This window comes from Elgaria multicarinata, chromosome 10 (assembly GCF_023053635.1).
Source record: "Elgaria multicarinata webbii isolate HBS135686 ecotype San Diego chromosome 10, rElgMul1.1.pri, whole genome shotgun sequence".
Taxonomy (NCBI): Eukaryota; Metazoa; Chordata; class Lepidosauria; order Squamata; family Anguidae; genus Elgaria; species Elgaria multicarinata.
Window position 1 is genome coordinate 64,739,410 of NC_086180.1, and position 15,942 is coordinate 64,755,351.

The following is a 15,942-nucleotide window of genomic DNA, read 5'->3' on the forward strand; positions in this document are numbered from 1 at the left end:
TGCCATTATTAACAAGTCTCTGGGGTGGCTTATTAACCACAGTAACAAACCACTCTGGCCAAGTTTGCATGACCTGGCAAGACATGCCGCTAATGATAATTATGTCAATCCCTCTTGCATGTGCAGGGTGGTTAACAAGCCATGATGATTTAATGACTGCCCTATGCTCATGCGAACAGGCTCTACAAACAGCATCAATTTACATCAACCCAGTATATTATTCTAATTCTGATGTTAATTATGAGAGGCAGTCTAAAATGAAGAAAGTTGTCTATTCTGTCAATTCTACAGTCCTACATTTTATTCAGAACAGATAATATATGGCTGCAAATACTACTGGAATTATTTCAATACTAGTATTTCATTTTAAAAGAATGCCTAGTACTCTGAACAGATTTTAGCATTTTAAGTGTTTTCTACACTATGGTAACTATCCATTTGATTCTTTCATCTTGTTAAGCACCTTCCACAATTAAAAGTAACCCTATTTCCATAACAGCATCTTGGTTATTTAATAAAACCAGTATTTCTAGCCATAGAAATAGATTCTATAATGTGTAATGCTTCTAAAAGCTGTCTCTCATCAGTCTTTAGCGACAACAGTAAACATTTAGAATGTTTTCTAGTGATTAGCCAATACTAAAATGACCTCTTAAGAAAACATCATTAATTGTCTGGCTACTACTAACAGGATCTATGACTAATAACACTTAATTCAGCCATACCTAACTGACTGAATATACTTATTCTTTGATTTCTTTAACTTCATGTTTTCTCAAAGCATCTAATAAGAACTCATCAGGTATTTCATCTACAATCCAGTTTCTCTGTGGCTGAAAAATATTTACTGCTTCAGCTAGTTCCACATCTTCAGAAGCTTCAAAAAAATTGATGTCATCCTCATCATCCCATTCAACACTTGAACTTTCCTTGGCGTTTGACTCCCTGTTTTCTTGTACTGTATTTAAATATGTGTTTTCTGATGAGCCTGTAGGATCATAATGTGTGTTTGCTTTTTCTTCAATGTCCCCATTTTCATCCATTATGTATATATATTCTTCATCCTTTAAAGCAAACAATTATTTCAGAATTAACACACATTTGGGGTATTACATGTCCCAGAAGCTTCTGTTGATAATACCCAATCCCTAAGGAATAGGGATTCAGCTTGTGTTGGATGGGGTTACACGCCCCCTGAAGACATAGGTCTGCAGCTTGGGTGTACTTCTGGATTCAGCCCTGAGCATGGATGCCCAGGTTTCGGTGGTGGCCAGAAGTACGTTTGCACATTAAAGCTAGTGTGCCCGCTTTAATGCGCCCGTTCCTAGAGATGTCAGACCTGGCCACAGTGACACATACTTTAGTTACATCCCGATTGGATTACTGTAACCCGCTCTACATGGGGCTGCCTTTGAAGAGTGTTCGGAAATTCCAGCTGGTTCAAAGAGCTGCAGCCAGATTTTGACCGGGGCTAGTTACAGAGAGCATACCCCCTGTTAAAACACTGGCTTCCAGTGTGTTTCTGAGCACAATTCAAAGTGCTGGTTATGACCTATAAAGCCCTATATGTCTCGGATCCGGGTTATTTGAAAGACCGTATTCTCCCTTATGAGCCTGCCCGTGCTTTGAGATCTTCTGGAGAAGCCCTTCTTTCAGTCCCACCATCTTCACAGGTGCACTTGGTGGGAACATGGGAGAGGGCTTTCTCGGTGGCTGCTCCAGTGCTTTGGAACTCTCTTCCCAGGGAAGCTAGGCTGGCTCCCTCCTTGATGGGCTTTCGGAAGCAGGCTAAAACTTTTTTGTTCCAGTAGGCCTTTGGAGAATAATCTGGCCCTCCATCTACGTTAATGTCTTATAATTTTCTTGTGTATTTTAAACATTTATGGTTCCTCCCCCCAATGTATGTTTTTAACTCTGTAAGGCCGCCTTGAGGCCCAGCATTGGGCAAAAGGCGGGATGCAAATAAATATAATAATCTATTTTTTAAAATAAGATCATACTCCAAGGGGTATTATATGTAGTAATTACAAAAATTCTTATCTGCCTCAGTGTTTGGAACCATATATAAAACCTGTATCCTGTCTGCAATCTACCCAACACATAATATGCAGTGGGTGTTGAAGAAGCTTTGCTTAAATAGGGAAGTCTCGGGAGGACATTTTCTAATCTGCTAGTCTATTAAAGATCCTAAATCTACAAGACTAGTTTACATAAGCATACATTATCACTTATATGAGTGAATGAGTCAACTCAGATTAATCACCATAGGTGCAATTTGTACATCATCCAATAACATCTGTAACAGAATACTTTAAATTGGCACAATTCACACTCAGTTACTGAACCATGTTTTTTTAGATGAAGTGATTGTACTTGAGAGTGCACTAGCTCTGATGGGCCTTCTTCATCTCTTAGGATGGTGGCATGTTCTTTAATTTATAATTTTGCACTCATTTGCCACCCCTCTAACACAAGCCGCCTTGAGCACCAGGTCTGGCAGAAAAGCAGGGGTATTGTTATACATAGAGCAGCTGCAGCATGGTTCGGGCCAATGTTGGTGTTAAAAACAGTTGAACCATAAGCAAGCTGCTTCATATTAGCTTAACTAGATTGTAGATAAAGTATCCAAAGTGCAATCTCTTTAAGACAGGGATGGTGGACCTCTATGCCTCACAATTTCTGTCACCAAAATCTCCCTAAGCCATGCCACTTTGGGTTATTGAAATTATTTATTCCATCCTATTTTGTTCCCCAGATGCAAAACTGAATGGAACATTGCACAAATTTGAGAAGGAGAATGACTGGATGTAAATGTCTTATCTTTGTCCAATATGCAACAACAAAAAGTCAAAGTCACATCCATCACTTCACCTAATTTTGGCTCTGGCCAAACCACTGTTGGAATGCAAAGCAGGTTTTGACCAAGATAATGCAGACCTTGATGGAAAAACATTTCTATACCCCTTTTTTAACGTTATGCAATATGTTTCAAGTGTTTAAATATTTTAAGACTGGAATAATTAGACATATTTTCAAATTATTGGGAGATTTATGGGGGCACTGTCAGCAAAATAATTGTAAAGCACCTGTAAAACACATTTAACTACTGAATATTATGGGTGAGAGAAAAGAAGATCAGAGACATGCAACTCTGTTAAGACAGTATTAATTACATTAGCAGGATTTCTGAAACACAGTTTCTAAGGTAGTTCCCTTAGGGGCCAGGGATCCCTTAAGGCATCCTTCCTCAGCCTGATGGCCTCCAGATGTGTTGGCTTAGAACTCCCATCATCAGCACCCACGGTTCATCCTATCTGGGGATGATGAGAGTTATAGTCTAATAGATCCGAAGGCCACCAAGTAGGAGAAAACTGTTCTACAGGAACTCGGGTTAAATAAGGTATGCCAATGCTGTAAGTATGACTTTAACAAGTGATACTAAATGACTAATACGTTAATAGCAAAGTCACTACACACTCCACTCACAGTGATTGTGCCTCAATTTTCAGTACTATGGGCATTCATGCAAATTAACATACATATTGAGAGAAATTAAGTAGGTGTGAGGTTGTGCAATTTACAATAAGCCTACTGCAACATTAAAGGCTGTGCTAAAGAAAATCCTATTTTTACTTTCTCTTTCGCTTGCTCAGTTTTCACCATCTCGTTTTCTAACTTACCTATAGGTCTTGCCTATGATATAACTAAAACGATTCAGTATTAACTGAGAAAAACATACCTCTTTGAAAAGGAATGGGAGGCATACCTCAGCTGGTAACGGATAACCTGCATCACATATACAAATGAGTTTATTTTAGTTCATAGCATATTTAAAATTAGGAATTGTAATATTGTAGGTTATATAGAAATACTCACATTCCGATTTGAAGTTTTCTGCTCTGCAAATAGGGTCATGACATTTCTGATACCAATTCTCTCTTTTCAAATCTATTATAATCCTTAAAATACAGATGTGTTAGATTCAGTTCGTGTAAGAGGCAATCAATGGGAATCATGTTATTTGCTATGTTTCGTAGACTTGCTCCAAATTATTAATGCTAAGAAAAGAAAATTCTGGTTTGTTACAAATTATCTAACATTTTGACTGAACTATTTGTATGGTCTTAAAAACAAAATCTGATGACCCTTAACCTGATCTACCAAGAGATATCTCCAAACAGACCTTCCCAACTGCATGTTCAATAGAGTGCAGCAAGGTAGGCATAGAGTCCATGTGAGAAGATCATGATCTGTATTATCAATCCAGATGTTCCTCTTCTCTCCACAATCAACTAATAGTTGATCAGCTCTCTCAGTAAAAACACCAGGGTGGAGTCTTCTGCTGTGAGCCCATTCCTTGGATTCCAAGGTGACTGAAGTATCTTGTAAGGACTGGTTAAATCCGGTGGGATGTTTGTTAACATATTGAAAATGAGATGCAGTCAACAAAATGGGCTTCAATCATGATAACATGAGCTACACTATTGCACAAATTTATTCACTGGGCAGCATGGAATGGGATACTTATGTCCTCACCAATTCTGCTGTGCAAACGATGTGTCCTGCTGATTCCATTGTTCAAGCGGGACCCACTGCTTGTGCAACGGAGATTTAACACTTCCTAGAGGAAGCTCCAAAATGAGCAAGGATGCTGATTTCTGGATCAAGACAGGTTGGCAGAGCTTCCTTATGCAAGCTTTGCTGACTGGCCCCATTCCAGAAACAAGCATTTTTGTTCATTTCCAGTTGCCCCAGTTCACAAGTGGTGGGCACCACTTGCGAAAGGGAATCAGCAGGGCACAAGAAACTTTGCAGGGGCATAAGAGCCCTGTGGGATACTGCCAAAGTTCCATTAATTGACTGACTGACAAGCATGATAATAAGTCAACTCAAGGTTAAAGCAGGAATGTAATCCTCCCTATGTCTAGATGTGGCTAGGGAAAAGGAAGAGTAATCCTGTCTGTAATCCTGTACTTGCTTACCTGGGAGTAAATACTGTACAATAAATAAAATTAAAAGAGCTGATGACATATAAGTTTAATGTGTGTGTTTGGCTCTCTTTATAACTTTATAAATACACAGAATACATGTACAGTTTAATGTCACACTTGGAAAGTTCATGGCTGTATATCAAAATGCTAAGTGAAGTCTACTACCAGTCAAGGTTCTCATTCTCTATATGCCAATGTGCATCAAATCTTGGCCTGATTCATTGCAAAGCAAAATTGCAAAGCGTAAATCCATATAGCAGTCATTCTAGTCAAATGGCTTTTAGTTCCAAAAATATTCCTAATACATAATTTTCAAAAACGAATAACCTTTCAAACAGAAACTATTAAAGTGTACATACATTATATTGTTACTTTTGTGAGCTCTGCCAATATTCTTACACCAGCGATAATTGAAGATGTCATATACAAGAAGTTGTTCAAGAGAAAAATAATTCCATCGTCTTATCCCTGGAAAACAAGAGACTTTGTTTCCAAATGACTTCAATACCTTTAGAAATTACTTCTTTCTGCTTGATACAAAAATAGTGCTTACCTCCTTGATCATTATCTTTATTGACTAAAGAGAGAACAAACTTATCAATTTCTGGATAAGGTGAATAGTTGCATCCTCCTATGGGGTTTATAAAAGTTACAAAATATCAACAACAATGTTCCATAGCATACACAGACTGAGAATTATCTGAATACTGTAAGGAACCCAATTAAGGCCTCATTGCATGGGTACAAAAAAGGCTTTCTAGATACCAAAGCCATTCTAGCTTGTCTGAACTTATCCCATTCTGATCAGTTTACCAGATACATCATATTAACATCATTCATAATTTAAGTTGGTATATCCTTTCTTTTTAAAAAAAATTGAATTCTGGGCCTTCTTTCAAGCCTACACTGGAAAAATAGTCAAATCTAACTAGGTTTTCATATCCAGCACATCAAATTAATAAGCATTAATCTTGTTCAGAAATAATATATTAATCCTATATGCAACACTTATCAGAAGCTGCCAAAATTTCCAAATCGACAGATATGTTACAGTAACCAATAATGGCTTGATGGAAGATGCAATTCTTCAGGTGAGTACAAAATAAAATTTTCACAAGATTATTCAGGTGTTTAAAAATATATATAGATAGTCAAATGCTGAAATAAAAGATATTTTGAATTTTGCAATACCATAAAATTATTTCTACAAATAAAATTTAAATTAGATTTGATGGACTTACCTAGACAGCTATCCACAATGTTGCCATCTAAACAAATAGACTTTTCTCTTGTCTCCTTTGGGTTGTTCCAGGTCAAAATTTTGGAACAGTCTGAAAATCTGAGCAAAAATAGAAGAAACAAGGGACTGAAAAAGAGAATCTCAAGCTAGCAGGACATAAGCATCTTTGTCCCAGCCACCCTTCTATATTCTGTGGTCATACTGTCTTTCAGCACTATGCACACACACATTCAAATAACCCATTAATTTCACTTGCATAGTTTCCCCATAGTGCTTTGAGAAGCAAATGCATAAATCACTGATAAAATGATGACAAGCAGACATCCCCCTGCAAAAAAAGAAAAATCAGGGCAGGAGGTTTCAAGGAAAGGGAGACAGGGCATATTAACAAACATCTTTAGTAATATTTAAAACCGGAAAATAATCTGAATTCCAAAGAAGTATAATTGTTACCTTATGTTACAGATCAAAGAGGTAAGAAAATATTGCTCTTCCATGCATGAATTCTTTACAGATTTAGGAACAAACTTGTTATCTTCAGCAATATCCAAAATGACACAGTTTCCTGCTTTTGATGACCTGTATAACCGGAAGTTTCTGTTCTTTGTATAAACTCCTAGAGAAAGAAACAGTTATTGGGTGTATTTACAGTTGCCTACAATTGCTACAAGCCAATCCAACAATTAAGTGTGTTTAAGGCCACTGATTTCAATCTGCAAAAGTATGCTTAAACTTTCCTGGATTGTAGCCCTCCATCACTTGCTGAATTTGCACAACTGCAGCTTAAAAAAGCCATCATGACTTCTCTCCTTGCCCTTGTGCATGCTGCACACGTCCTTTGCTTACGTAATTACCCAGGCTGCAGTGCACGTTGGCCTGTCATCTGGTATGTGGCATGGCTTCATTCCTACTCTATAACCCATAATATGCAGTAGGTTTGTAGGGTAGGTATGAAGCTACCCTTCCATGCTGGGTTTGGACAACATACCAGCCCATGCTCCAACAATGGCCACACACGCTAGGGGAGAAGCCATGATAGGTTCTTTTACCTCCACAACCATGTGAACGCAGTCACTGAATCCCTTAAAAATAGATATAAACCAGAAAAACTGCACACATATAATCTATCAAATAATGAAGCAGTATTTCATTTTGTTTTAACATGCTGTCCACAGGATCCAAAGATTCTCTTTCACATGATAGAGCTGTCTATTGCTCATGAAAGAGCTTTTTTCCTCCCTGTTCTTGCACAAGAGGTTTGCAGTAGATCCTGAATTAGAAGAATAAAATCTATCTGGAAGAAATGTAAATTCAATAAGATATTTCAGAATTAAAATTTTATCCTGGGTTGAAACCAGTGGTGTCATTACAGTAGTGCAAAACTTCTACCACTTGCAGAAAGCTCATTTTCAACCTTGTAGAGGTGTCAATCCAATAGTTTGATTCCACTTATGGAGGGCATTGCACAATCTGTTCCACAAGTCATTCCACATTATATTGTACGAGACATTCCACAAGCTGTTGCACAATTCATAATTAACATAAATTAACAGTGTTTGCAAATACGAGCAAGGAAAACTTGTCTATGCAAAATTGTTCTAAAATTCATTTCAGCATTATTATCCAGTAACTATATTTATATGAAGTAAATGTTAAATATATTAATGTGTTACGTTATGAACAGGGACTGTTATGTGAATAAATAAAAAAACAAATAACAAAGGATAGAAAGACATAAAATAAAAGTAACTTGTCCTCAGCAAAAAAACAATACTGCCATAGCGGCAGTTCGAAGAGAACTGAAGGGAACAGGTGGGAACACACCCATTGGGAATGTGGGGGTAGGTTCCTCCCAAAATACCTTAGCTATAGAAGGTTCCCGAACAGGGTTCCACACAAAGGCAGAGTCCGTGTGTGATAAATAGAGACCATAAATAAGTGTCTTTTACTCTTGCTTAGGGTCAGAGGAGAGACACAAAATTTAAAGGTTAGGCTGGCAGTTTACCAAAGGGCAGTTAAATGGTCGCTGTTGCTTACAGTTGCTAAGATGATGCCTATGTCAAGTAGTAGTTTCCTAAAGTGGACAGTTTACAATTGATCAGTTTGTAGCTATTCCGTTTAATTGTACTGGTCCATTATTAGAAACCAATGAAGGTGTGGAATTTCACCAAAAATGAGTTGATTGGCTGGAGGGTTCTAACTAGATGCAATATAAGGACAGGTTCAGCACTGGTTAAAGATCAGTCAGACAGTTCTAGGTGAACTGAAAATGAACAGTAAGGGAGTGATCAGATCAGGCATTCAACTTTGAGCATCCAGTGTTATTTAGCAGGCAAGAATCAGTGCTAAGATTCAGAAATATTTAAGAAATTGAATAATTTTCAAAGTTACTATAGGACTAATATAGAATAATTACTATAGGACTAATATAGAATAATTTTCAAAGTTACTATAGGTCCCGTGGCAAGTGAGCCTAAAAAGAAAAGGAGTGCAGGATGGGTGGGAGTATCTAAAAAATGAAATTTTAAAGGCACAGTTACAAACAATTCCAACAAGGAGAAAAGATAGAAGACAACAGAGGAAACCAATGTGGCTCCACAAAAAGCTTATTGATGAACTGAAAACAAAAAGGGATACATATAGGAAGTGGAAGGAAGGCCAGGCTACAAAAGAAGAGTACAGACAAGTGGCGCAGAAGTGCCGAAATGGCGTCAGGAAGGCTAAAGCTGTGAATGAGCTGAGATTAGCGAGGGATGCTAAAAGCAATAAAAAGGCTTTCTTCAGATACGTGAGTAGTAAAAGACAGAGGAAAGAAATGGTGGTTCAACTGCTTAATGAGGATGGCAAATTGATAACAGACGACAAACAAAAGGCTGAAGTGCTCAATTCCTACTTTGCCTCGGTCTTCTCCCAAAAGCGGGTCTATGACCCCCCTGGAAAAAGTGAAGCAGAAGTTGAGGGGGCAGGATTGCAGTTTGAGATTGATAAACAAATGGTCAAAGAACACCTAATTTCCTTGAATGAGTTCAAATCCCCAGGGCCCGATGAACTGCATCCAAGAGTAATGAAGGAGCTAGCGGAAGAACTCTCAGAACCTTTGTCTATTATCTTTGCAAAATCATGGAAGACGGGTGAGGTGCCGGATGACTGGAGGAGGGCTAACGTTGTCCCTATCTTCAAAAAGGGCAAAAAGGAGGAACCTGGGAACTACAGACCAGTCAGCCTGACATCCATCCCTGGGAAAATTCTGGAGCAGATTATAAAGAAGTCAATCTGTAAACACCTTGAAATCAATGCAGTGATTACTAGAAGCCAACATGGATTTGTCAGGAACAAATCCTGTCAGACTAATTTGATCTCATTTTTTGATAGGATAACCTCCCTTGTGGACTGTGGGAATGCTGTGGATGTCATATATCTTGACTTCAGCAAAGCTTTTGACAAAGTACCACATGACATTCTGATTAACAAACTAGCTAAAAGTGGGCTAGATGGAACAACTATTAGGTGGATCCACAGTTGGCTACAGAATCGGACTCAAAGAGTACTTATCAATGGAACCTTCTCAAACTGGGGAGAGGCAACGAGTGGGGTGCCGCAGGGCTCAGTCCTGGGCCCAGTGCTCTTCAACATTTTTATTAATGATTTGGACGAGGAGGTGCAGGGAACGCTGATCAAATTTGCAGATGACACCAAATTGGGTGGGATAGCTAATACCCTGGAAGACAGAAACAAACTTCAAAGTGATCTTGATAGGCTGGAGTGCTGGGCTGAAAACAACAGAATGAAATTTAATAGGGATAAATGCCAAGTTCTACATTTAGGGAATAGAAACCAAATGCACAGTTACAAGATGGGGGACACTTGGCTCAGCAATACTACAAATGAGAAAGATCTTGGAATTGTTGTAGATCACAAGCTGAATATGAGCCAACAGTGCGATATGGCTGCAAGAAAGGCAAATGCTATTTTGGGCTGTATTAATAGAAGTATAGCTTCCAAATCACGTGAGGTACTGGTTCCTCTCTATTCGGCCCTGGTTAGGCCTCATCTAGAGTATTGCGTCCAGTTCTGGGCTCCACAATTCAAGAAGGACGCAGACAAGCTGGAGCGTGTTCAGAAGAGGGCAACGAGGATGATCAGAGGTCTAGAAACAAAGCCCTATGAAGAGAGACTGAAAGAACTGGGCATGTTTAGCCTGGAGAAGAGAAGATTGAGGGGAGACATGATAGCACTCTTCAAATACTTAAAAGGTTGTCACACAGAGGAGGGCCAGGATCTCTTCTCGATCCTCCCAGAGTGCAGGACACGGAATAACGGGCTCAAGTTAAAGGAAGCCAGATTCCGGCTGGACATCAGGAAAAACTTCCTGACTGTTAGAGCAGTGCGACGGTGGAATCAGCTACCTAGGGAGGTTGTGGGCTCTCCCACACTAGAGGCATTCAAGAGGCAGCTGGACAACCATCTGTCAGGGATGCTTTAGGGTGGATTCCTGCATTGAGCAGGGGGTTGGACTCGATGGCCTTGTAGGCCCCTTCCAACTCTGCTATTCTATGATTCTATGACTGGGATGAACAACAAATAGTCAAGAGGTTCCTTGAAGCACACAGTCTCTTTTTACATAGTCTAACTGGGAACAGAGGTACAGGCGTTAGAGTCACTGTAGACTTTCAGATGTAACTGCCAGCTCTCCTGTTAAAGCCACAAACACCCCAATTTCCACACACATTTGAAAACAGTATTAGCAGAGAGCTGTGAACAAAATGTGTTTATATTTACCGAGATCCACAAACAGTTGCTTTCCTCCCTGTTTACCATTTACTATTAAAAAAGAAAGATCGAGGTTTTCCTTCCATTGGGAGGTCTGCTTTTCCAGTGCTTTGTGTGAATTTAGTTGACAGCTTTGAGACACATCTTTGGTTACAATCTGGTTTTCAAGACACTTCGGCAAATCAGTGGTAGCCTTGTAACACTGAGAAACAGAGACCACCTGTTTTTCTAGAATCATTGCATCTTCATTCTTGGTTAAAAGAACAGCAGGTTGCAAAATCATTTTTAAAAAATTACCTTAAAAACAAGAGGGGGAAAACAGAATACATCAACATTATGAAAGTTTGCAATATTTTAAAAAGAATCTATAATTTTCTGTTGCAAAATGTTTCAAATCTAAGAATCAGCAGACACTTGCCTGCCTAATGAGAAATACTGAATCTAGAAAAGTTTACAAAATAAATGAAATAGAAGCATGCATAGTACAAATTCCATTACCAAACTCATTTTATTAAAACGTATCCCAGCTACACCTTTGCATGCACCAAATATGGCAATAGAGCAAAAAACTAAAAGTATAGAAGTGTCCACAGGCACCATCCTATGCATTGCAGAAACACAGCTAAATACAGATTCTGCCAAACCAAATCATCCATGAGGACAAGGGCACCAATGCAGACTTCCAGTGCAATCCTATACATATCTGCTCAGATGTAAAAAAAAAAAAACCTCATTGACTCCCAATAAAAATATAATTAAACATGCTGTAATATTAAAAACTTTAAAACATTTTAAATAGATATATTTTTAAAAATCCAATGCATAAACAATGCATAAGCAGAAGTCTAGACTATTCCCTAAAGGCCTGCTGGAACAAAGAAGTTTTTGCCTGCCTCCAGAAGCATAGCAAGGAAGAAGCCAGTCTATAGCTTCCCTGGGAAGGGAATTCCAGAGCCCTGCGGCAACCACCGAGAAGGCTCTCTCCCACGTTCCCACCAGGTGTGTCTGTAATAGTGGCGGGACAGAGAGAAGGGCCTCCCATTTAGGGCTTTATAGGTAATAACCAGCGCTTTGAATTGTGTCCAGAAGCCAGCGGAGCTGTGTTAATAGGGGAGTTGTATGCTCCTTGTAACCAGCCCCAGTCAACAATCTGGCTGTAGCTCTTTGAACTAGTTGAAGTTTCCGAATACTCTTCAAGGGTATCCCCATGTAGAGCGGGTTACAGTAATCCAAACGGGATATAACTAAGGCATGTATCACCGTGGCCAGGTCAGACATCTCTAGGAAAAGGCACAGCTGGCATGCACTCCTGGCCACTGCTGATACCTGGGCATCCAGGTTAGTGCTAAATCCAGTACACCCAAGCTGCGAACCTGTGTCTTCAGGAGGAGTGTAACCCCATCCAGCAGAAGCTGAATCCCTATTCCCTGATATGTTTTTTATCACTGGTTTCTTGAAGACTTGTTTTCTCATGGTTTCAGTTGTATCTTTCTTACTGCTCCTTGATGGTTTCTATCCATTGTTCTGTTTTGTTATCTTTTTCTCCTTTCCTTTTGGGCAGGGGTAGGAAATTTATGGCCCTCCAAAAAAAAAAAAATCAGAACATGACATGACTACAAATACATGCAGTCTGCATTATTTTTAAATAGTCTCAAATCACAGTTTTGTATGCACTTGAAATATGCTCACCTATATGAATGTTATTCTTAAACGCAGCACTCTGGAGCTGAAATATTAAGTGAGAACTAAATTTTTCTTCAGTGCTGGAATCCAAATTCAAAACATCTTCAATTGAACATTTTACTGCATAGTGTTCATCTAACTTCTTACAAACAAACTGAAAAAGAAACACTGACATTAATTCCTTTACCAGTTTGTCCTTATTTATGCAGAAGCACATTTTATGACTTTATTAATTACAACCAGTTTGAACTGTATAAATCTAGGAAGACTGAAGAGGCAAATCAATATCCCCAGGCTAAATGTAGTAGTAGTAGTAGTAATAATAATAATAATACGCCTTTCCCTTTGTATCGAGGAGGGGAACAACATTAGTACAATACAGTATAAATCAGATACATAAAATTAATTAAAAGAATATATAAAACCAATAGAATATCAAAATAACAATCAACACATCTTAAAATTCTTGGTTTAACATTCATCTGAGTAGGCCTGCTGGAAAAGGCTAGTCTTTAAAGCTGTCTTAAATTCAGAGAGAGAATTAAGTTGACAAATCTCCTCCAGCAGGCCATTCCTCAGTCTGGGGGCGACAGAAGAAAAGGTCCTCTGGGTAACAGTTGTCAGCCTACTTTTGGCTGACTGAAGTAAGTTCTCCCCAGAGGACCTAAGTGTGCAGGGCGGATTATACAGGAGAAGGCGATCCCACAGGTAACCTGGACCCAAACCATGTAGGGCTTTAAAGGTAATAATCAACACTTTGTACTTTGCCCAGAAACTAATTGGCAGCCAGTGGAGTGATTTTAATGTAGTCCCCCATGTGTAGGGGGAGATGGGAATGCCAGTTTCTTCTTCAAGCAGCAGCACCTTGGGATTCAAGGAATGGTGCTTTGGAGGGCCCCCTCAGCTTTTGGAGTGGGCTTGCAAGGGGTACAGCAGGACATGGAAAATAAGGAGTGAGAGGTGAAAAGCCCCTAGGCATATAGAGTAGATCACACATAGCCTTTTCAATTTCAGCTAATCCATTTAAGATGGGATGATTGTCTCTTTAATAATTGCAAACATATAATTATTATATCAATCAGGTGCTTTTAGATCCTTCTTTACTCAACCACACTTCAAGTATTTCACGCCTCATCCCCAGTCCTTCATTTTTTACACAGCACATGGGAAGTTTAAACATGCAGTCCCTCTCACACTTCTCAACTAGCCTCAGATCTAGTCAAACTCATCCTTTCCACTTCTGTCATCAGAGCATGTTTTACCAATGTACCTTGAGGCCCATAGGCAGCTACAGGTTTTCCCAGTACACTCTAACTTCCATAACCTCCACTAATCATATCACCTCTAGGATTTGCACATCACTTTGGTTTAAAAAACAACAACAAAAACACCCAGTCACATGATTTTGAAATTTTGTACCGTATTTCTTCGATTGTAAGACACACACTAATTTCAGTACCAACAACAGAAAAAAATCTTTGATTCTAAGAAATAATAAACGCACCCACGATTCTAAGACGCACCCCGTTTTTAGAGATGTTTATATGGGGGGGGGAGTGCGACTTAGAATCTAAGAAATATAGTACTTGTACATTTCTGGTATCTAATACAAAAATCAACTCATTGCTCATGAACTGTTATATATCCTCCCCATAAATGCTGCTACCCAGTTGCATAGAATGAAAAGTCTGTACAGGGTTTTGCCCAATACCCTTGCAAGGTTAAGGTCCTAGGCTTAAAGATAATTTATTCCTGTGTACCATGTATTTAAACTCCCATGGAAGAGATTCTACAGCCTCTCTTGGCAGCTGATTCCATTGTTTAACTGATATTATAGTTAGGACATTCTCCCTAATGTTTAACCTAAATCTCCTTACCTGATTATTATTTTTAAAATTACCTCTATTAAATCTGCTACCATCTGCCTCCCATTAGCTCCTGGATTTGTTGGAATGTAGAATTCCAAATCAAAGTAAAGTTTGCAAACAGCTGTTTCTGGAATAACTTCATAGCAATGCATAAGACTGGTTTCATAATGTTTGCTAGGTGAGGAGAAGAATCATAGCAATTACTGAAATTATAATTAACGAATATTCCAACTTCTTTGCAAAATTGCATTTAAAAACACTAAGAGATACAGGAAAGGCACAAAAGTACTTGCCATTAGTACTAGTAGTTAGAGAACTTCTGAAGGTTAAAGATAGATTAATTGAAGTTGAGAGAAATAATGCAACTCTGCAGGCAGAGAAGCAAGCCCTGAAAACTCAACTAAAGCAACTTGAGACACAGAACAATAATTTGCAAGCTTTCCTTACAGGAGCAAAATACAACCCTGCAAACTCAGAATGCCAAGCTTCAGGTTCTGTTTTCACAAATATATATTTATCTCTCAGGATACAATTTGCAAGTGAAAGCCTTGCTGTTAACCACATGGGTATAGCAATCTTATTAGTGTGATGTGCTCTCTCTCTCTCTCTCTCTCTCTGTGTGTGTGTGTGTGTGTGTGTGTGTATAAGCAATTTGACTGATGGGGAGTGATTAGCTTCCAGGCTAATGAAATACAATTATCTCTCTCACCCTGTGAACCCACTTGTCCCTAGACTGACATAGCTTCCAAGAATAAGGAAGACATGCCTTTTAGTAGCCCCCACTCCCTATGGACATGTTTTAGATCTTATCTTTGAATGTTTTTAATTTTTGTGAACCGCCCAGAGAGCTCCGGCTATTGGGCGGTATAGAAATGTAATAAATAAATAAATAAATAAATAAATAGTAAATAGTATTGTAACAAGTGTTGCAGCAAGGTTATACCAGAGGTCATCATGTTATGCCAGAGCGGCAGATGCTACACTATGCACTCACATTTTTTCTTGGTTTCCTTTTCAGAAGACACCCCTGAAATTGAGCTTGATTTGACTAAAATCACCTGAAATACATTTCCCACACAACAATATAGGCAGTGATTTGGGTCAAAACATTATTGTTCCAAGCTTTCCCTTCTGTGGTTTTATTTGAACCCTGTTTCTTAAAATGCAATTTTTAATGATATTTTTATTCCTTTTTACTCTTTTATCCTATTGTTTACTGCTCCGAAATCTTCAGATAGGAAGCATTATATAAATATTGTAAATAAATAAAATAAATATTTTTCCAGTGCTTTATTTTTCCATGGGAAAAAAATCCATTTTGTAAGTTCATTAGTAACAATAAGTGGATGCCAACTGCAAATACAATATTAGGCATGCTTTGAAACTTCTA

General features: G+C 38.6%; 1 protein-coding gene across 1 annotated transcript in view; it reads right to left on the reverse strand.

Annotated features, from left to right (window-relative positions):
• Positions 1–601: 601 nt before the first annotated feature.
• Positions 602–15,942, reverse strand: part of PRIMPOL (primase and DNA directed polymerase) — a 30,981-nt gene continuing 15,640 nt past the window's right edge. Inside the window, exons 5-14 of the mRNA XM_063136317.1 lie at positions 14,585–14,726; positions 12,691–12,838; positions 11,011–11,298; positions 6,685–6,847; positions 6,233–6,330; positions 5,545–5,622; positions 5,351–5,459; positions 3,877–3,959; positions 3,740–3,786; positions 602–1,064 (exon numbers count right to left, since the gene is read on the reverse strand). Of these exons, the coding sequence (XP_062992387.1) occupies positions 744–1,064; positions 3,740–3,786; positions 3,877–3,959; positions 5,351–5,459; positions 5,545–5,622; positions 6,233–6,330; positions 6,685–6,847; positions 11,011–11,298; positions 12,691–12,838; positions 14,585–14,726 (1,477 nt within the window). The 3' untranslated portion in view covers positions 602–743. The remainder of the gene's footprint in view (positions 1,065–3,739; positions 3,787–3,876; positions 3,960–5,350; positions 5,460–5,544; positions 5,623–6,232; positions 6,331–6,684; positions 6,848–11,010; positions 11,299–12,690; positions 12,839–14,584; positions 14,727–15,942) is intronic.